Source organism: Mercenaria mercenaria, chromosome 17, assembly GCF_021730395.1.
Source record: "Mercenaria mercenaria strain notata chromosome 17, MADL_Memer_1, whole genome shotgun sequence".
In the NCBI taxonomy this organism is placed as follows: domain Eukaryota; kingdom Metazoa; phylum Mollusca; class Bivalvia; order Venerida; family Veneridae; genus Mercenaria; species Mercenaria mercenaria.
This window is the reverse complement of record NC_069377.1, coordinates 9,842,928-9,865,255: the sequence shown is the minus strand read 5'-3', so window position 1 is coordinate 9,865,255 and position 22,328 is coordinate 9,842,928. Positions and strand designations below refer to the sequence as shown.

General features: G+C 34.1%; 1 protein-coding gene across 2 annotated transcripts in view; it reads right to left on the bottom strand.

The window, feature by feature from the left end:
- LOC123536084 (uncharacterized) overlaps positions 1 to 21,192 on the bottom strand; it is a 30,001-nt gene extending 8,809 nt beyond the window's left edge. The window contains exons 1-4 of one of the 2 annotated variants that reach the window (XM_045318898.2): positions 20,980 to 21,192; positions 3,841 to 3,965; positions 1,213 to 1,730; positions 791 to 929 (exon numbers count right to left, since the gene is read on the bottom strand). In XM_045318898.2, the coding sequence (XP_045174833.1) occupies positions 791 to 929; positions 1,213 to 1,730; positions 3,841 to 3,965; positions 20,980 to 21,062 (865 nt within the window). In that variant the 5' untranslated portion in view covers positions 21,063 to 21,192. Of the gene's footprint in view, positions 1 to 790; positions 930 to 1,212; positions 1,731 to 3,840; positions 3,966 to 7,083; positions 7,641 to 20,979 lie in introns of those variants that run through there. The other variant, XM_045318896.2, reaches the window with a different exon arrangement.
- Between the last annotated feature and the right edge of the window lie 1,136 nt (positions 21,193 to 22,328).

Here is a 22,328-nt window from a genome sequence, read left to right as displayed (position 1 = left end):
AAATATAATTCTGCTTTGATTTATTTCTTTCTAGTACATTAACTGGTAGGAATGATGTGGTCTCATAACTGTGCGGTTCTCACGCCATCTAATTACTCATTGCAGTAAATATTTACATTTGACAGACTAATTACAGTAACTACCCGCATCATAAAACACGTCAAAAGGTTGAACTATAACACACATCGTGTTTTAAGCTACATCCCACTGTCATTTCCGGATACCTGTGTAATTAATTGTGAGAATACACTGTCAGACAGCGGCGCGATACGGGCCCTAATTACTTTGATACTTGCTATACCAGCATGCGAATCCTTTTAACTGTTTATATTTTATCCGTAGATAAAGGATTTTTAGAAAATGATGCTAAAACTTCATTAACTAATTAGAAACTTTGTCAAGTGGGAAAGGAAATAGCTGCATTTAGAAAGAGGTATTCGCTCCTCAGAGGAGGGCTCTTTGGCCGAGTGGTTTAGGTCGCTGACGCCGAGATACTGGTCTAACCACTGTGGATTCGAAACCTCGCTTATAGTGTAGGTTCATGTCAGGAAGCCATCCAGTTGGTTTAGGGGAGGATCGGTTGTTCTACCAAGGAGCCTAACCTGGGCTTCTCAAGAAAAGCTGAAAAGCCGCCATATGACCAACAATAGGTGTGGCGTAAATGCAACAAAAACAAAAAAAAATCGTTCCTTAGTTTTGGTTTTTAACAGAGGTTAAACTGCATAAGGATATAGTTGAGAAAAAATGGCCACAAAGAGGCCCTGCAGAAAGTTTGATTTTATGTACATACTATTCACTATCCTTATAACTCTCCAGGGCAAAATGAAGATCATAATATTGGCAGCCTCGTCTTCAGGGTGAGCCCACAAACCTTCCCAAAACACCAGATCAAGAGCCCATGAAACGGTGATGACAAATGCATCGAAAACCTGTAAAAACAATACGCATTTATAAACAACATACCAGTTAAACACTAATTTATTTACTCATTTACATTTCTGTAACAGAATTTAACTTTCAACGAAATCTTTCCTTCAGGATATTTGTCATTTTGACAGTTAAGGTAGATTGTTGTGTATTTAAATATCATTTATGTATTTACATGAAGCTGCACACTATTATCATCGTGTATTTAACGCCAGCTTTAAATATCATGCTCATATTCAAAAAAGATAAACTGTAAAAGGTAGTATATATCATTTCGGTACTCACCTCTATTTTGTGATGAAGGAACTTCTTTCCCATTATGAATATTTTGAAATATGTGACCAATACCAGGAATGTAAGTATAACCATGGAGCCTAAATGGAACGCGTGTGTCAGCTCATGCAACATATAATGTCTATACTTGGCTGAGTCTGTTTGGAACATGTCGTGCTTATGGTTGGCTCCTGCCCCGCGTTTCTTCCTAGAATGCACATGGAAATCACTATGATCATGTGCATGATCATGTAAGTGGTGATTGTGACCTAACAATGATTCAAGGTCAAGGCCACTTCCAGTGTCATTGGACATATCTGGCCATGGGATTTTTCCCAGTTTGGCAAGTCTGTCGATTGCACTGTGCTCTATTCCGTCATGGTGGGTGTGGCCGAAGTCCTTCTGTATCTCCATCAACATGTTCGGCAGAGACCAGTTCCCATGGATTGTTTGATTAAGAGTATTTGGGAACGTCTTAAAAATGATTTCTTTAGACTTAGCCTCTAGGATTTCTTTTTCATGTAATTCATCTGCAAGGAAAATGAAAATAAACTTGAGAAAGAATTTTCACAAAAACAAGAAACGTAGAACAGAATGACTTGCCGGTCAATAGCCAGTGAGTCATTGTAATACATTCACTTGATATTGCCTGAATACTTCGCATAAATTAAATTTAATACTATATAAAAAACCTACATTTTACCGTAAAACCCAATTTGTAATTAATAATATGTGATCTATTACATATACTTTTATTAAGGCCCTAAAAGTCAGTATCTTTTATTCTAAACTTGCTAGCTGTGATTGAAATATGTAGTTAAAGATAGAAGACCCCTTAAAACCCGTAAAGACAATCGCCATTTTCCGTGTGATTACGTGTTTCAAAACATCCGAAGAATACCGAAAACACTCAAGTAGAATACAGTGGAACGGAAAATGCCGAGTGCTATTACGGGTCCATTACCTTAAATAACACGATCGTACACCTTAAGTCGTGAAAATACTTGAAATGCATTAGAAAACTTACAAATTAACAAAAGGTAAGTTAGGCTATAATTGCTGATCTGTGTATAGTAAGTTATCCTGTTTGACGATGATGACAACGATGTCAGCGTTAAATCAGCCGTTAATAACACGTATACTGGGTAAATGATACTTTCTGATTGTATAACATTTAGTATCATTTTATCCTGTGCATTTCATTGGGTATTTCAACATATCATTTCACATGTTATTATCAGAAATGTTCATTGTATTATTGTTTTATGTGATTATTGTTTTATGTGACTGATGCCTCTAAGAGGCCCAGCTTATTCAATAAACTTGAAACTTGAACTTGGAAAACTATCTTCTCTCGAATACATAAGGGCGAGATTTTTGCAATGTGTCACAGTATAGACAATTAAAAAAGGAACTTGACTGTTGTATTTGGCAAAAAGCGCAGGCCATTTAATATGTTTTGAGATCAGATGCGTAAGAAAACATGAAGTTGGACAGGTGTAATATTTAACTTGACATATGTAACACAGTTTTTTTCTGCTGAATTTCACTGCACCAATGTTATATAAAACAAGTGATGCAAGGCGGATATGTTGTGTAGACTGAAACTTAATATAAATCTTTCCTCTGAATCATATTTATGGCCATTTCTGAATCATATTTATGGCCGTTGTTGTTATGAATAAAGAGTCCGGTAGATATGTTTTAGATATTTAAGTCATGTTTATATCTAAGTTGACGTATTTTGTTTTTGCCTGTTACGTCATTTCAACATTTTTGACACGCCATTTTTGAATTTAGCAACGTAAAAAAGTCCAATAAGTAGTTCACCAATAGTTTGCCTTTCCAGTATGTTTAATATTACTAAATCATGCTAAATCTATTAACTGCAAACAAAATGATAAAACAGTCATTTTACAGCATAATTTAAATACATGTGTGCTACTAAAGCAAAATAGGAGAGGCATTTCTTTAAAAGTACATTCTATATAAAGTATATAAAACTACATTTTAAGTTCATTTCTCGCATTAGGTCAGTCTGGCATTCACATTTGTGTACATGTATATTAATCAAAACAAAATGAGAACGTTTTAATGTCACTGCAGTTTGTTCAGCTGTCACACACGTTACCTGACCTTTGACTTCTGACCTCTATTTTAAAAAAACACATTAGCCTGTATTCACAGGCGATTTATGTTGTGTCTGACCGCGAACCACAGGACAAAATATTGGTCAACTTCTAGCTTGGACTTACTCATATCCCGAAACAAACAACAAAAAACGAGGGTGCATTTTCATGTATTCGTTAGCCTAAAGTACAAGAATACGCAAATCAAACCAAACCATTGCTTTATATTGCACTTTCAGCGTTTATTATTCTGTTCAAAGTTGTAAACATGACACAATGAAAAAATGATTTTCATTTTCTTGATTGAACTAGTTACAAGAAATACGTTAAACAGGTCCTTAGTAAACAACCATTAGCTTGAGCCAAAACAGTATCAGAAGTTTGTGTACTAGTATTTAACATGTTGCCCGTGTTTTAATATAAAAACTCAGTACAGATTGAAAAATATCAGCTGAGCTATGTGACACAGGGAATGTCTCGCGGCATTTGCCGCTTCGAACAGCTGACTTACCTTTCATAATTAAAATATCAGATATAATTTGACCAATAACACAACATGCATCAAGTGTTGCACAAGCAGTTAGGATGATAAGCGCCACATGCGTGTGTAATAATGTTGACATACGTTTCTTCATCCTGAAAGTAGAAAAAATCAATATTTCACGATAATTTCGTGCCTAATTGCATAACAGTGTACCGGAATATAATGCTATATATCTGCAGCGTGCGACAGGTGGCTAGCCTATTTGTTGACATGTATACATGTAAAAATGTCAGCTGAAAATTTATTTCCTTTGGAAGGACTTCTAATAAAACAGAACAGAACATAACACAGAAATTTTCGTAAAATTCTCATGATGTCGTAGTTTTAGCGAGTGCGGCAACACAATTATACACGTTGCGTAGTACTAATTCAACACACCTATATCAGAATTTTAGGAAAATCGTAAACATCTTATGATCACCCAAGCTGTTGGCAGCAAAAAATGGATCAGATGCGGGCTGCTATTTTTTATTTAGATAAAATTTAAACTGTTGTTTGCGTTATTCTACACGTCGCATGTTTTACATGTAGCATATTTATTTTTATATTTTTATTTCCACGGTATGCATTACATATAAATAGATCTAGGGCTCTACGATATAGCGCACATTCACCTTTGCACGTCAACGTCAAAAATGGTAGCATGTTTCAAACTCTATCTTTACAAATGAATACCTCTTACACTATTACAGTACACATACTGGAGGCAAGATTGCTTATGTTTATACGTTTTAACAACATTTCAGGGGTCGTGACCTATAATTACGTTCATGCATTTACAATGTAGCCCGTCAAAATGCTTTTTATACATTAATTGTCCATATGTATGCACATTTCATATACAGTTATAATTAATTTACTGTCAGTTTTGCTGTAGACATCATATGTCCATAGGCTTCAACCTAATTTTTGCCTGTCCTAATGGTAGATTATAAGGTGTAACAAGAGTGCACATTTATGTCATTATGTCTTTTTTTTTTAACTTAAGACTTTATAGCATTGTTTATATCAGTCAAATACTTATTCAAGCTTTCTTAAGTTTTCCTAAAATTTTGAAATTCACGAAATACGCATTTCTAAATAATGCTCAACGAGCAGGTGATAATAATACAGACTGTAGGGTAACGTTCAACATTTCAATATCCCTTGATCAAGTCCCTTTAGGAACCAAAGAGTGTCCGACTCCATAAACAAAGAAAATATTATTATTTGTACTATATACAATCACCGTTCAAAAATCAAAAACTTTTCTGTCTCGTGCATTTTGCAAGGACGGATCACACTCGGTGCGCCTCGTGAGATCCGATCTGGCAAATCCACTCGGGCCGAATACAGAATCCCAGATTGAGCTACTGAAATAATAACCCTATTATGTCATACAGAAGCCCTTTTTCTCATACTTTTCCTGTTGCTTTTTGATTGTTAAAAATAAGCGTTTTATGATACAGCTGAGTGCTCTAAGGCTATCAAATTTCAATTAATGTTTTTCACTAATTAGCTCAAGCAAAGTGCAGCGGAAACGATATCACTTTTTGCTATAAAAATTACAACCTCCTTTGTGCTTTAAAATTCACAGGTGCCTTTTTGCATATAACCTGACAACCATTTAAGTCTTCATAATGAAGAATTGCGTTAAGGTTAAGTAATTCATAATCAACGATTTAATTAAAGAAGGTGCAAGTGTTTTTGGCTGACAGATATTTTTTTTCATATTTTGCCATTCATTACTGTAAACCATCTGTGTCAGACAAAATTCTTTCGAAAAAAAAAATGTATTGCACACCACATGATATACATCATATTATGTCTGTAAGTTTGACAAACAACAATTTGTTTTGAAAATATATACATATGAAACAAAAAGAAAAGAGCAAATAATTACTATTGATGCAACAGAAAGCAGTATGGTATTATCAAAATACAATCCACCAACAAAAAAAGAATAAATTATCATACTATTTATGTTATTATTTCTCCTCATAAAGAATTATGTTGACAAATGAGAAAAGAAGCGGTAACTTTTTACAGAGAACTGGTTCACGGACGCAGTCATAAGTGAAATTTTTACAAGGTCATACATGTAGATTTTTGAATTACAATTTTTTTTATATATTATATGCCAAAATACAACACGGCCCTTATAAATGACGAGAGTTTTCAGAATACATATGCAAGTATATTACAGCAAGTGTTTGATCACATTTCTGATCAACAAAAGTTTATTTTGTGAAAACCACGAATGACAAAATGTCATAGAATCGAAGAAAAAAAAAACACAACATAATTGTAATAGGTAGAATTAAACGGAAAACGTTTATTACACTATCAGCGTACTCATTTTTAAGGAAGCGGATCGTCAGTTATCGTGTGATTACGTATTTTTGCCGGGTAATGCCGAAATCCAACACGGCGCATGCGTAGTCTAATGGAATTATGGGTTTCATAATTATATACATGCCAAATTAGACAATTACTAACAAGCAACAAGTTGTTTTCATGTAAAAGTATTGTAGAATTCTATAATTGTATCATTATAATTCTACGTTAGCAGTTGTTGTTCAAAAGAAAAAATTACATTACATTACGACTCGTATTATTCCGGTGAAAACTACTGTGCACAATGAAAATAATACGTGTTGTATTTTTTTTTGGCAAGTATTAACTAACATTACCAGTTTGCGGATGCTTTGATGCAGACGTAAAGCAAGATTTACCGCTTGCCCAATGGGACGGGTGAAGGTGAGTCATCAAGAAAAGATGAGTAATTTCGCGGTGGTATCTATTTCCGGAATAAGACCAATAAAATTCTTCGTTTTAAAAGAAAAAAAATATTGAAAAAAAAAAAAAAAGAAAAATGACCACACTCCTTTTAAAGTTATGACATAAGAAACGTACTTGTGTCATACAGCAAACATGCAATCTAATGAAAAGCGTTTACAAAAAATATATAACAGTTCGTCAGCAAAATTTAAGTTTAAACAACCATTGCAAACACGACATTCATGACCGAAATAAAGACTGTAACACTGTAGTCTAGGTTCCGTTCAGTATAAATCTTTATCATATAAACACAAATTGTCTCAAAAGTTTTGAGAATATTTTCACTTTTCAAATTTTGTGCACATGAAATAGGATTAAAAAATCGCACAGTAACACAGAAACAATGAGCAAATGAGCAAAAATAAATCTGTTAATCTTATATTTACCAACCTGTTTCGTTTGTGTCTAGGATGAACTATACTAGAATTAAAAGAAGGTTGCTGGCTATGGCTATCATTATTGTTACTTTCCACTGAATCTTTTCGCTCTTTCATGTTACACATCTAATTGTTCTGTTTCTCCTTAATCGTACACAATCTCTCGCCACAGTGAAAACGAAATTCAATTGAGCAGTTAGCAATTATACTTTCTTTCCGGATATTTTTAAATGTCCAACACAAGTAAAAAAAAAACGAAATCCTTTAACATTCAAATATATCACTATTGTCTAGATTAATTTAAATGTTTTGACTTTAAAGTCGTAATGGAATACAACACTATTGCACTTTGTGTTTAATTTTTCCCTTCACAAAAGAAATGTTTGGCTTTTTGTTTTTTGTCCTCTAAATATTGTAAAATCTTAGACACCATTCTTACAACATTCTTTTATATCATAACTATTCCTTCATACACTTTTCCACTTCTTTCCTAATGGTATATAGAAAAAGTCAAACGCGCATGTACAAGTTCGAAAAACGAATCTTGCTTTCTTTTTCTGACAAACTGGAAACATTTTGCGTTGACAACTGGCTTTATAGTTGTATAAAAACTGCGGTTGTCAAAGGTATACAAAGATTGACGAATAAATGGAATAACCTGTCAAAACAGTGACAGTTATATCATAACTCACATTTTGTCACCGCTCTATTTTTGGTGGCTCATACGTTGCTTTTATGTAGCTGGTCATAGTAAAGGGGGGGGGGGGGGAAACGACACTTGTTCGAGGGGTGTCACCAATGTGCGTATGAGAATACACAATGATTTGACAAGTTTGCTAAAGCATGTTTGAGAAGAAAACAAAACAATGTTTTTATTGTGACTTACTAATTGCTTGTGGTTTTCTGAATAATTTACTTAAACACATAAACGAGAATCCAAATACCGGAAGTAACATGAATTTAAACTGGGACTACTTCGTCCATACCACTGTCATATATGTTTCTAAGTTCTATTCGAACTATTGTCAGATATGGAAAAGAAAATCGATGCTGCTCACTGCAGGGTTGAAGCGGTCTTCTGCGCATGTCTGGAGGTGATTATCAATTGCAGAGCACGGCAAAAAATACGCAGATTATTGCATGTCCGCAAGCATTTAGTGTAGAGTATGTATAATATACAGTTTAAAGGTTATGGTTAGTATTACCATGGTAACAAAATAAAAACATTTAAGATTCTTTTCTTTCAAATTGCTTGAATCCGGTAGATACTGGTATCTGTAATTTATACAGGCGCTCCAGATCTACAGAAGGTGAGTCACAGTCAAAGAAAATACTGATAGCGTAGCATCTTACAAATATCTTCAACATATTTTTGATTTCAGTAGTTTTAATGTAAAAAAAAATATTCAGTTATTAACTCTGATAAATTTTAACTAATGAAAAAAAAGGATACAGTTTTTAGTGTGATTCAAGGAAATTATACACAAAAACGTGCGCATATCATTAAATTACCTTGAAAATGATGGATTCTTTCAATTAAAAGCATCGACGCTCCTTTTCAGTAACGGAGAAAGACTAAACGCACGGATAGATCTTTATTGATAAAATAATTAAAAACGCGTTTTCATCTTTTTCCGAACAGTTGTTGTTTTAGATTTGATAAACTTCTTAAACCGTTCTATGTTCTGTACATTGCTACGCGTAAATTTTTTACCGCCCCATCGTTAAAACGGTACAAGTATTTTTTTACATGTTCGACATTCATTTTGGCTATAAATTCCCTGTTTGCTTTGTAGCTAAGGCGATTGTATGGTAGAAATGCTGCCGGGAGAACGATAAAACATAATCATAAACGCTACGATTAGCAAAAACGGCTGCTCAGAAAAGGTCAGAAGATCAAAAAACTGGTGGTTCGAAAATGGTACACTTTTCCTCCCAAGACGTATCTTAAGGTACTGAACCCGTTATGACAATTTTCAGGCAATAAAGTATCCTCGTTCAGGCAATTTGGCATTTTTCAGACGTAAATTTTTATTGTTCAACGTGCGCATGATTTTCCGTAAAAAAACTCCCGGAGAATGCCGAACTCGTATACGGAAAATACGGAATTTGCCGATTGTTATAATGGTACATAAATTGAGCCGCACCATGAGAAAACCAACATAGTGCGTTTGCGACCAGCATCCGCGCAGTCTGGTCAGGATCCATGCTGTTCGCTAACGGTTTCTCTAATTGCAACAGGTTTTGAAAGCGAACAGCATGGATCCTGACCAGACTGCGCGGATGCTGGTCTTAAACGCAATATGTTGGTTTTCTCATGGTGCGGCTCAATTATTGATCCTTTGAAATATATAGAAAGACGACTAATACGATAGTGTAAAAGAAGAAAGTTAATAATTCAGTGGCACAAATGTTGCCAAGTACGAAACAGACGTGTGCCACATAAAACGTAATGACACTGATGACAAAAAGTATTAAAAATTATAATGAACTAACGTAAACATTCATTCATGAATCTGTTATGAGCTATATTTAACTCTTTAAAGCGAGAATGTTTTGTTTCATAAATTATTAATTAGTACACATAAGAAACTATAAGTAATAATTTTACAATTCATGTTACGATATCCCTTCATAAAACTGACAGAGGCTCATCACGGACCAGAGATTGTTTTATTCTAACGACGGTATAAACATTTTTTTTAAGAAATGATTTCCGTGCCGTACACTTGAAACGTCGACATTCTATCATACCATGTGTTATAAATAAAACTTTATATACATTTTAATAGTGCTAACACATTCAAAAACGATAAATCCGTCATCTAATGCGGCGCCAATGTTATCCGCCCAAATTTAAGAATATGAAATATAATTGGAACCAAATGACCTGAGATTTGGCCGGATGAGAACCTTCCAAAAATGTGTCTTTGTAATTTCTGTAAAAATTAATCCGAGCCTCAAAATTACTCCTATTTACTGATTTTCACCATGATGTTTTAGCTAAACAACATTATCGCACTGGGCCATGTCAATAAATATTCCTACCTTTCGATATTAATCCAATTTTCGATATTTCAAGGTACAAAGAAAATCTAGAGCAGTAAATTAAATTTTTCACAAAAATATGGGCTACAACCCATGTTTCGTTTATTATGTCCTTTGAACACGCTACGTGGTGTAATGATATCATTACATGTAAAGTAAAAAGAGCGAAGTATGTAAAAAGTTATATATATGATAATGCTGGAAGCCTTGGATAATTTTCAAATCGTTGTAAGCCTAGAAGCTATGGACCAGCCTCAGCCGATCCTGGCTTTATTTATATAACTTGACACAATTTCCTGAATTCGAAAGTCAAATGCGATGTAGGTTTAGTAAATTTTGAAGCAGTGGTTACTAAACAGTTATTATAAACGATAATAATCTCTAAACAATGATCAGATTTTTGTTCTTTGAAATGATTTCTACTCGTTAATACAGAATTTTGTCGGCAGTTAATTCGCAAATGTTTTAGTTAGATCATGGCACTCAAGACTTAATGCTGGATCAAACAAAAACTAAGTATAAAAGAGATAATCGGCTCATTTTAGAACAACCCATAAACCAAGATATTCTGTGTCTACTTCCATGATAATAAATTACCATATTGAGCGAACAACAACTTTATTCACCTATAAAACTGAACCCGCACCCCCTCTCCCCCACCCCCAACCCCAATCAATGAACACTTTTTCAAAATGACACTTTATTTGGAGCTTAAACTAATCAACCAAATACCCTATATTAAAAAACTGCGTAGTAATACATATAACCATTTAATATTTCATTTTATTTTGAATATGAAGGAACTAATATTCCGACGGATATGGTAGTACCTTATGAAGTTAGGCAAATTAAATGAGCCGCGCCATGAGAAAACCAACACAGTGCATTTGCGAACAGCATGGATCCAGACCAGCCAGCGCATTCGCGCAGTCTGGTCAGGATCCATGCTGTTCGCTTTCAAAGCCTATTACAATTAGAGAAACCGTTAGCGAATACCATGGATCCTGACCAGAATGCGCGGATGCGCAGACTGGTCTGGATCCATGCTGGTCGCAAATGCACTGTGTTGGTTTTCTCATGGCGCAGCTCAAATTATTGATGGTGTGAAATATTACAAGAAGAAATAACAGTATTTCATCGATAGAAAAGCATAATTGCTCTACACACCCACGTAATCAGCTCTGAGTCAGCAACAACGTTGTACATATTGATTAGCTCTTTAAATAGTATTTAAAAAAAACAACACTTCTCATAAAAGACTGAAAACACAACAGCATTTCATTGACCTTTTGTTCATGCGATATCATCCAATCAAAAGATGCCTTACAAAGTTAGTTTCAAAGTCTAAACATTGTTAATACATATCTTATTCATAAAGACATGCAAGATTTTATTAAAAATGGACTGATGAGCTTATGACTCATCATCTAATGAAAAGGATGCAAACTGAATGAACGTCCATTAAAAAGATTTATTTAAACTAGACTGTCAACTTCGCCACCTAGGTATATGTCTAGCAAAGATAAACGATGTCTTATTAACAGTGGACTGATAAATTAATTTACTCTCTGTTGTCTGTTCGATGTAGGTAATAAAATATTTCAAAAATGTAAATGAAATGTAACCAGAGGTCAGTGCTCGCATATAATACATTTACCTGAAGCTGGGTATAATAATTCTTAACATAGGTCAAAGAAATAAGAGGTCACTCAACTATGCTTGATATCAGCTTTTTTAAAGTCACCCACCTTGTACATTTTGGCATTGAATGGGTGATGATCTTTAAATGTTATGTGTGTTTAGACCCTACCTTCCAGCAAATATAATGTCTTACAGGAGTTAATTGTATCCTAATTCTAAACATAACTATAACGTCTTGTAAGGTTACTTCCGCTTTGTGATATAACGTCTTGTAAGGTGTTAATTATAACCGAATGCTTAGCGTAACTTCCGCCATGTGATGTGACGTTTTCACGGAGTTGATTTATTCTGCTTCTGAACGTAACCTCCGCAATTTGATATGACGTCTTGGAAGGAGTTAATTGTATCATAATTTGAAACTTAGCTTCCGCTATATGATTTGATGTCTTTAAAGGAGTTGTTGTATCAATATTCTAAACGGAACTTCCGATATGTGGAATGATGTCTTACAAGACGTTAGTTAGTTGTAGCTTAATTCTTAACTTAACTTCCGCTTGTGATGTGGTGTATTGAAAGGAGTAAATTTTATCCTTATTCTAAACTTAACTTCTGCTTGATCGATACGGATTTAAAATAGGATTTTACAATGAAAGTAAGCTAAAATTCCGAATATTTCCAAAATCAATGAAACAGAAGGAAAACTCAAACGACGCGAGATTGAAACTTGGAAGTTGATTTAAAGCTATGGCCAGTTGCTAAAGCACTGGCTAAAAACTATTTTTGAACACCGATTAAGCATCTTTTCTTCAGAAAAACTATACTCAGCTGCGGCAAAGAACATTTTCTCCGGTCACTGACCACTTAACTATACTCAGCTGCAGCAAAGAGTATTTTCTCAGGCCACTGAACACTGTGTTTGTATTTCATGTGAGATGATAACTTTCTAAAATGTTTTATTAGCTAAATTGGACAGATAATTACCGTAGCAAGAGCGGATGAGTCGTTAATGCATCAGTCCACTTTTAATAAAAACTCGAAAGTTTTGACCGGCTGCTGAGGACAAGACATGTCTGTGGGTGGCAAAATTGACAACCTTGTTGAAAAACAAGGATAGCTTAATCAAAAACAGTGTGTTGCTCTTCATTTTTCTCTTGTTTGTGAGACGAAGAAACATTGCTCTTTTTCGCCTTATTAAAAAAAAATTCTCTGTTTGTTTCTTTCCGCGCTATTGAACAATCTATGTTCATTTATGGCGGCAGTGGCTCTTGGAGGAAACTATCTGCTTTGGAAGACCCGTTTCTATTGGTTATATTTCATAAATCAGTCGCTATATATGTTTCTATGTGGCCGCATCACACAAATATTCTGGCCGTGTACAAAATAGTCCCATATTTATTTTTATAATCTTGGTATTGTGTGAGTGTGTGAGCAACTGAGGACTACTGTTTTAAACAACAAAAACAAGCAGCAACGGATTCTAGAATAATTATGAACTTTATATTCACATTCGAAATATTCGGAATCACTCCGCTCTAAGGTGAGGGTTAGGATTAGGTTAGGGTTTCGGGTTATGGTTACGGTTGAAATTGGCCCCACCCTGGGGACAAACTTAGTTTTACATAGAGTTGTATAGGGAAAACCTTTAAACATCTTCTTGTCTTGAAACACAATGCACAGAGCTTAGACATTTGGCATGTAGCATTGTCTAGTGGACCTCTACCAACATTGTTCAAATCAAGACCGGTCTATGCACAATGAAATGTTGATTCTTCAGGTGTATCGGTTGAAATATCACTCAATAAGCACTGTCAGGGCTTTGATTTTATAACGTTACACATTACAGACAAAATGCTAATGTAGAGGGATACAACTAAAAACGTATGTGCATTTCTACGGAAATTTAATATATAACAGGAGTTGTTTGTAAAACACGTACGTCCCCCATGATGGCCTGTCCCCTTTCTAGTGTCGCGTACACTATGCCCTTGCCCTTTGACCTACAGGTCCCCAACATAGCAAATGCCATCTACTTGATATAGGTAATCATCCTATGACGTCTGTGGCTTGTAGGCCAAATTTATTCTTTAGCTTAAACTGTTGTCCTGATCCTGTCGATCTTGATCCTTATGGAATCGACCTCAAAATAAAAGATCAACATGCTTACCAAGTTTGAAGTTCCTTTACCTAAGCGTTCTCCAGTTATTGATTGGACAGATGGAAGGTCCGATTACTGTATGCCGCCCCGTGGGGGAAGTGGGCTAGAGTGATAATGTAAGTCTTAGGTTGCCTTTAAAACGTATGAAATGCTCTGTAGTCTGTAAAAGACGCGGAAAAGCTCTCAGAAGCGCCAAGTACGTTATCAAAATGAAACACTTTAAACAGTACTTTTATGTGTTAGTCAACAAACAATAAATCAGGGTAAATAACTTTGCTGCAACCATATTCTACAGTTTTATACGCCATAATGATATACAAACTCCCCAACATGACGAACGAGATATATTTATACAAGGGTCGTTGTGAAACCGTTGTATTACAAAATAGTATTTGTATCAAAAACATCATAGTTTTGTATATGTCGTCTAAAGCCGTTTTGATGTGTCATATGTGATCAGCTGTTTTCGCGTACGTGACATTCTGACGTTGACTTTGGCATAAACAAGTGTATCCAATATTAAACCACATGTTCTGTTCTGAATTGCAAGTCAGAAACAAACAAAATATTTGCCCAAAAATAAAACGGCTGACAGAAACTTGTGAAAGAATCATTAAGTATAAATACCTACTGCGAAAAAAGAAATGTTTTGTTTTCAAATAATAACAGAATAAATACAAGCGAAGTATACTGTTTGGTTCACCAGATCATCAACACTATTTGTCTTTTAAATAGTTTCACTATATATATCAAATATATAAAAACAATTAAAACTCCATTTATTTTGATACATAATAAACTTTAAAAATAAAAACAACGTGAGAGGTCCCAATTAGTGACAGATGGTTGAAACAATAGAAATTCTGACTTGAATGAAGAGACTGACAGCTTCTTCCTCTTTGGTTAGATACGACTTTTATTGTTAGAAAGACATTTTGGGAAAAAAACCCAGATGTTTAAGAAATAATAGCTAAAATAATATTGGTAGCAGACCACCTTGAACTTTCAAACTTTGTCACTAGTTTTCACGATCTGTCAGAAATATCTTTTTCTCTTTTTCATCTACATTCATAACTTTTGTAAATGATAAGGTTGTGTATTATTTTGTATATCATCAAGATAAACGTGACGAAAATTGTTGTCCTTGTGTCGTCCAACAAGCAAGAATTTCTTGCGTTCAAGTTAGTTCGTGTCACTTACTGGCAATGGGGACAAGTCCAAAACAATGGTCTCTCATATATTACTACTATCACCTTACGGGGAAACATAACAAGGAAAAGAAAACAAAACAAAAATAAAAAAAGACAAGTGTGGACAGCTTTACAACGAATGCATTGATGGCGTTGTTTATAGCGATGAAGAATGGTGACATTGAAAATCAAGGAGACTGAAGACGTTAAGTTTATGTTTGATATACACCTTGTCGTAGATATAGTTTGGTCCACATGTTCTTAAACCGTTTTTTTTTAAATTAATTTCTGCAAGGGATGAAAATAAGTCTTTTTTTAATTTATCATTAGGTTGTTTCAGCAGTTTAAGGGCAAAGTCGTCCCATTTTGTTGTTAGATTACTCTGTCAATGCGTTTTAGGTAGCATAACAGCAACATTTACATGCAAAATGAAAATCAAATCCACATATTATTGTACCCCCCGACAACAAAGTTGTAAGGGGGGGGGGGGGGGGTATACTGGTTTCAGGTTGTCTGTCTGTCTGTCTGTCCGTCTGTCCGTAGACGCAATCTTGTGCGCACCATATCTCCTTATCCCCTTGACAGAATTTAATGAAACTTCACACAAGTGATCAGTACCAACAGTAGTTGTGCATGGGGCATGTTAGGTTCTTTCAGAAAAAAAATTTGCAGAGTTATGGGACTTTGTTTTTTGTTACTATACTATATACATAGACACAATCTTGTGCGCACCATCTCTCCTCATCCCCTTGACACAATTTAATGAAACTTCACACAAGTGATCAGTACCAACAGTAGTTGTGCATGGGGCATGTTAGGTTCTTTTAGAAAACAAATTTGCAGAGTTATGGGACTTTGTTCTTTTGTTACTATACTATATACATAGACACAATCTTGTGCGCACCATCTCTCCTCATCCCCTTGACACAATTTAATGAAACTTCACACAAGTGATCAGTAACAACAGTAGTTGTGCATGGGGCATGTTAGGTTCTTTCAGCGACAAAAATTGCAGAGTTATGGGACTTTGTTTCTTGTTAACATACTATGTACATACAGTCTGCATATGCAATCTTGTGCATGCCTAATCTACCAAACCCTTACACACAATTTAATGAAACTTCACACAAGTGATCAGTACCAACCCTAGTTGTGCATGGAGCATGTTACATTCTTTTAGATAAATATTCTGCATAGTTATGGGACTTTGTTTTTTGTTACTATACTGTATACATACAGTCTATATACATACAGTCCACATAATTATGCAATCTTGTGTGCGTCAAATTGCAATGTACTGTGTCAGTGCATGCGGGGGGTACATTCATCACCTTTAGTGATAGCTCTAGTTACACAAGGATTTTTATGAAAATACACTTCAGTGATATAATCAGAAGGTATCTTCAAAAAACATTCATACTTCAGGTGACATGTAGGATGTAAGAAATCAGGCAGTAACTGCGCATCTAAAGCATATATGAGCCGCGCCATGAGAAAACCAACATAGTGGCTTTGCGACCAGCATGGATCCAGACCAGCCTGCGCATCCGCGCAGTCTGGCCAGGATCCATGCTGTTCGCTAACAGTTTCTCCAGTTCCAATAGATTATAAAACCGAACAGCATGGAGCCTGACCAGACTGCGCGGATGCGCAGGCTGGTCTGGATCCATGCTGGTCGCAAACCCACTATGTTGGTTTTCTCATGGCGCGGCTCATATCATTTATATTTTTTTCTACATAATGTGCCCGTTTACATCATTCAAATACTGTATATTTACGCACTGTAAGAAAAATGTGCACGTTGGCGAAATTTCCTATTATCGAAGGATAAAAACTTTCATATCTTTAATGACCAATTAAATGATTATCCATTAACCATTACGTTGGTTGGCCTTCTGCAAGAATGTGGTCAGAATCATTTTCTGTTTTGGTAAACCAAGGTATAATTCTGCCATTTACACCTTACAATATCGTACATTTCTCATAATCTGTTTTACCAAATTCATATTATCACTACAAATCTTTTATGCTTTGCAACATCTGACTGCTCGAAATGTCATCTATTTTTAACAGAATGTTTACATATGAAATGTTGGAATGACCTTCGGCAAACCATTTTCAGTTGTTTTTTGTTCAGCTTTCGCACAACATTGACCTGTCACCACCAGCCACATGTTACCATATAAAGATTTCGCAGCTAGTTTGTGAATACAAATGAACTATAAAAAGGAGATATTAATATAACTGCGTATAAAAAAATTGCTTTTTGTTTTGATATATGCCCTAAGTGTTAGTAAATGTGAATAGAACAGAGCTGTTGTTTTGAAGATGACGTTTATGTGTCCGACATTCATCACATTTGAAATGGCAAAAGCGTAATGGAATTCCTTGCTGTAGATCACTGTTTAGTGTAAATCATCCCCTATTTATTGAAATGATTACGAAAGTGGTTTAGCTTTCACGAAAACAATATTTTTTAGAATGAAAAACTTGATTTTGTTTTTATCAACATTGCTATATCAGAGGTATCACTTACGTTATCTTCTACGTTACTAAAAGTGTCAGTTAACATATCATGTAGGTTGTTACATTTATTTCGAGTTGCAAAATATTTGTTTACAATATTTACTGAGCAAGCCATATGATATATGAAACATTCTTAAAATGAAATTAGGAAAATGACAAATTAGGCATTTTGACGGTTCTTGTTTTTTAAGGAAAATTGATAGATCTGCTTCTTTAATTATCTCATGAAGACTTGAAATTCGATTGCTTCTTCTTTCTTAAGATACCACTGCTAAAAGTAACAAGTTACTAATAATATATCACTCAGGACAACAATTTTACTGATTAATATCTTCGTTACAATAAAAAAAGTAACAACATTTAGTTGAAAACATCATGTTTTGGGTACTTAGAAAAAAAAAACAACAACAACAAAAACACGACAAAACAAATTGTAAGTTTAAAGGAGAGTTCTTATATACTGAAGATTTTTTTTCTCACAGTATGTCCCCATTTTATTAGTACTCGATGTAATTCTATTGACCTTCCAGGAAACTATAACTGGGGAACAAAGAAATGCGTGACTGAAATCTCAACAGCTTAATATTTAAATTTTAACCTTTTAAATGTTACATCTCTTTCACGATTTGATTAAAACTGTAATAGAAGTCAAAATAAAAGTAAAAAAGCAATATAATGGGATACATAAAAGTGTCAACTCAAAATAAGATATTGTTAACAGTTTGCAAAAAATGCGGTTTTTATTATACTTTTAGCAAATTTTTTTGGGAATAAGATATTAAAGTCGACGCTGTCGCCCAAATATTATATATAAGAATTACATACGAAATTATAATGGTTACTACAAGGATCAATTTTATGGCAGATTCAATACATGTAACCTTTACCCTGCTTAATTTCTGAAATGGACTGGTCCACCAATTATTTGGGGCAGCACCACTTATTATTCAAAGGAACGTTCACTGAAAATTTACTGACTGAATGACTGAATAGCGAACAGTGCAGAGGATGTGCAGGCTGATCTTGGTCTGCACTGGACGCAAAGGTAAAGGACTTGCCGCCAGCAGGCTTAAGGTTAAACAGGAGTCCTATAATGAATTTCTGAGAAACATTGAATTCATAATATCTTTAAACTATGAGAACTAGAACTACTTATAACGCCATTAATTTTTAGTTCAGTCAAGAATGCAACAGGATATTAAATTAAACAAACAACGTTTCTTGAACTGGACAATGGTTCAAAACTTTTGATAAAAGAGAGTTATTTTGCATAGATTTAAACTGTATATTTGAAAATAAATCATTTTGTGACGACAAAACTATAGAACAAACATAAAAATCAAGTTCTTCACCAGTAACATGAATTGCGTACGCACGAGTTTACATGACAATCCAGCTAAGAAATTTTGACAATATTGAAGGAAACTTATCAACCAAAAATATATTTACATAATCATGATAATAATTATAAGATTTAAAGCATATAACATGACTTTAACCATAGTTTTGCACATGAAAACTTTTCGTTCTGAAAGAACAATAAGTGCAATTCCAGGAAATGAATTCATACTTATTAATACATAATTATTGCTAATATAGAAATCGTGCCTAATGTATTTTGATTCAAATATTATAATAAAATCATTTCGACATACAAGGAATGATCTTTCTATATATACTGACGGATCAAAAGATGATTTAAAGGTAGGCTGTGTACACATCGATCAAAATTGTATTTGCCAAATGGTGCAACAGTACTTGCGGCAGAGACAAAAGCATCGCACTAAATTTTATCGAAATTTACTGAAAACTAGTTTATTATCTTGTGCGACTCATTTCCTGTTTTGCAATCAGTTCAGAATATGCTACCAGGGTTTATGTACTATCTATGAAAATGCCATATTATATTTTGCTGGATTCCTGGTCGTGTTAATACTAACGAAAATGAGGATTTGATATCAAAACAAACAAATCAGTTTCATTACAAAACTACCATACACTGATAACTTCATATATTCTATGTAAATGACAATCGTCTAAGAACCTAAATCCAGTTTGTGTTAATAAGTAAGGTAACAGATGTGTTCGTAGTGGGTGGGGGGGGGGGGGAAGTTGTAAGTATCATCTGGAGAAATAAGATCAACCTGACAAGCAACTCGTACTTAATTTTAACTGCCTGCAATCACTGAAAAGATTGCTTAAAAATTTGAAAATATTTTATCCTTTTTAAAACAAACGGGAATCGATTATAAAATTTTAACAGTAAAGACCCTCAATCACAGTTACAGCCATGTTGTTATATTTAAAACTAAGACTAACTGAGAGAACTAACACTACTGGCAGTATAGATCCAAATGTTTTGTATATAAATGATATTTGGCGATGTTTTTCAATATATGTTTTCAATACATTTTTGTCAACGATATGTGACATTTTTTGTGGCATCAAACTCAACATTCATTGATCAAATATTTGATAATTTCACGTAAAAATACTACGCGTCCCTAAATATTTCAAAAACGAAATTTAGCATTTAAAGTTCAATATGTATACTTTTTTCTGTTTCCGCTGATAATTTACTTATTACAATTACCATTTTTTAAATAAAATAAATTGATAATATTCACGTTAAAACTGATATCATAGAATAAAAGTTATGGAATTTAGTTCTAAAATATGATATCTTAGATAAGATTTTAGCCTATAGTAAGCTGCAGTTGATTTATGTATTGCATGGTAAGATACAGACATATTTTACAACTACTCAAAAACGATAATTATTCTGCTTGTTAGGCGAATTAACAAATCAAATCAGAGATAGGCTGTTGGGAGGCTTGCCTCAATAACAGACGGATAGTTAATCTCTAGATATCAAGAAATTTTCAAAAAAAAAAAAAAAAAAAAAAAAAAATACTCATATATATAATTGTAGTTCAGGAAATCCATACTCTTTTGTTTCAACTTGTCCTATTCTTTGTTAACGTATATATCAGTTTGCCAGCTTAAAAATCGTGTATGTCATTAAAAATAACGTATAGTATAATATCATTAATATCAGTCAGAGATGAATATCATATACCAGAACGGTTAAACATGAACTGCCTAATTGTTACACTTTCACATAGGTATAACAAAAAGCCGCATTTGTAATTGGCGTTGAGAATGAATTATATTTTACCAATTAAGAATTTTATACATTTTATCTGATTCATGTTTACGTGTTAAGTGAGATCGATCAGAATTCAGTCACCTTGAGATAATCAAAGTTTTTAGAAAATATAATATTCCTACAACCCTTTGATTCGTAAATTTTAATAATGAAGACAAGAAACAAAAACAATCTACTGACCCTTTTTTCTTTTTTCTAATATGTCCCTTTTCCGCTTCTTCATGAGCTTCGAAAATCACTTGCATATTATTATTCTTGCCCATATTTCTCTATTTCTCAAACGTCCAAACAACAAAAACACAAGAAAGACAAGGACTGAAAATAAAACGTAGAAATTAACCACTTTCGGTGACAAACAGCCAACGTCTTAAATTGTCAACTTCTTGAAACGAAATGAAATTATGCAACGAAAATGATGGACAAAATATATTATTAATGTCAAAATCAGTTACGGTTCGTCTGCTTCCCTTTTAGGCAATCAATTATGTGGACGTCACAACTGAAGCCAATTTCAGTCTTAACTTTTTAATTTTAATAACTTCGTGATTGATCTGACAAACTGGGTGTTGCTTAAATAATGAACTTATTAATAGACAAAATATTATAAGGGACGTTCAATGATTGATTAATTACAACAGTGAGTTTTGTCGCAATACGTTTTTTGACATAATTACATCTCGTGGGAGTACCTTAAGGGTTGCAAAGGTCATGTTGGTTTTGACCCTGTTAATACGTAGGTTAAGGCAATAAGTAAATGTTAAGCATGCTTTGTATTAAACTTTTTATGGACATTTTTTTCCAGATGTTTTTGAATTTGTTGTCACATAATTAGCAATTGTCACTTTGTCTTTTCATGTAAATATAATATAAACCATGTACTTTGAAACCTATGTTGAAATGCCTCATACAGAGACTGTATGTGTAGTTTCTATCACATATTTCTTTTCATGAAGTAAATAGATAAGCCGTCCATTGAAGTTGTACTTATAAATGACAAAGGAAAAACCCACCCGATTAGTTCAATATGGGATGCGTAGATATACGGAGTTCGATCCCCGGGTGAGGCGTGTGTTCTCCATAACGACTTGACAATATACATTGTGTCAAGAGTGATGTTGTCCTCCACCGCTTAATCATGTGGAGAAGTTGGTAGTTACTAACGGAGAGCAGGTTAGTTCTGGTACTGAAACCAAGAACACAGGTTCAGTTAATTGTCTGCTATGACAAGACTGAAATACTTTTGAAAAATCAAACAAACAAATAAAAAATTAATCAAAAGGAAAGCAACTCTATGTATTGTCTTATTTTAGAAATATATGAATCACAATCGTAGGCGATTACGGACCTTGGTACTATTTTAGACGCACTGTCAAAATTTCACTGGTCGGGAAAGTGCACGAGAGACATGCTAGAATGCCGAGTTACTGATAAGTATTACAGATAGCAGACTTAGGAGTTTGATACAGATGTTAGAAACAGTAAAAGTACATGGGGTTTAAACTACACAACTATTTCGAAAAAAATGCTGA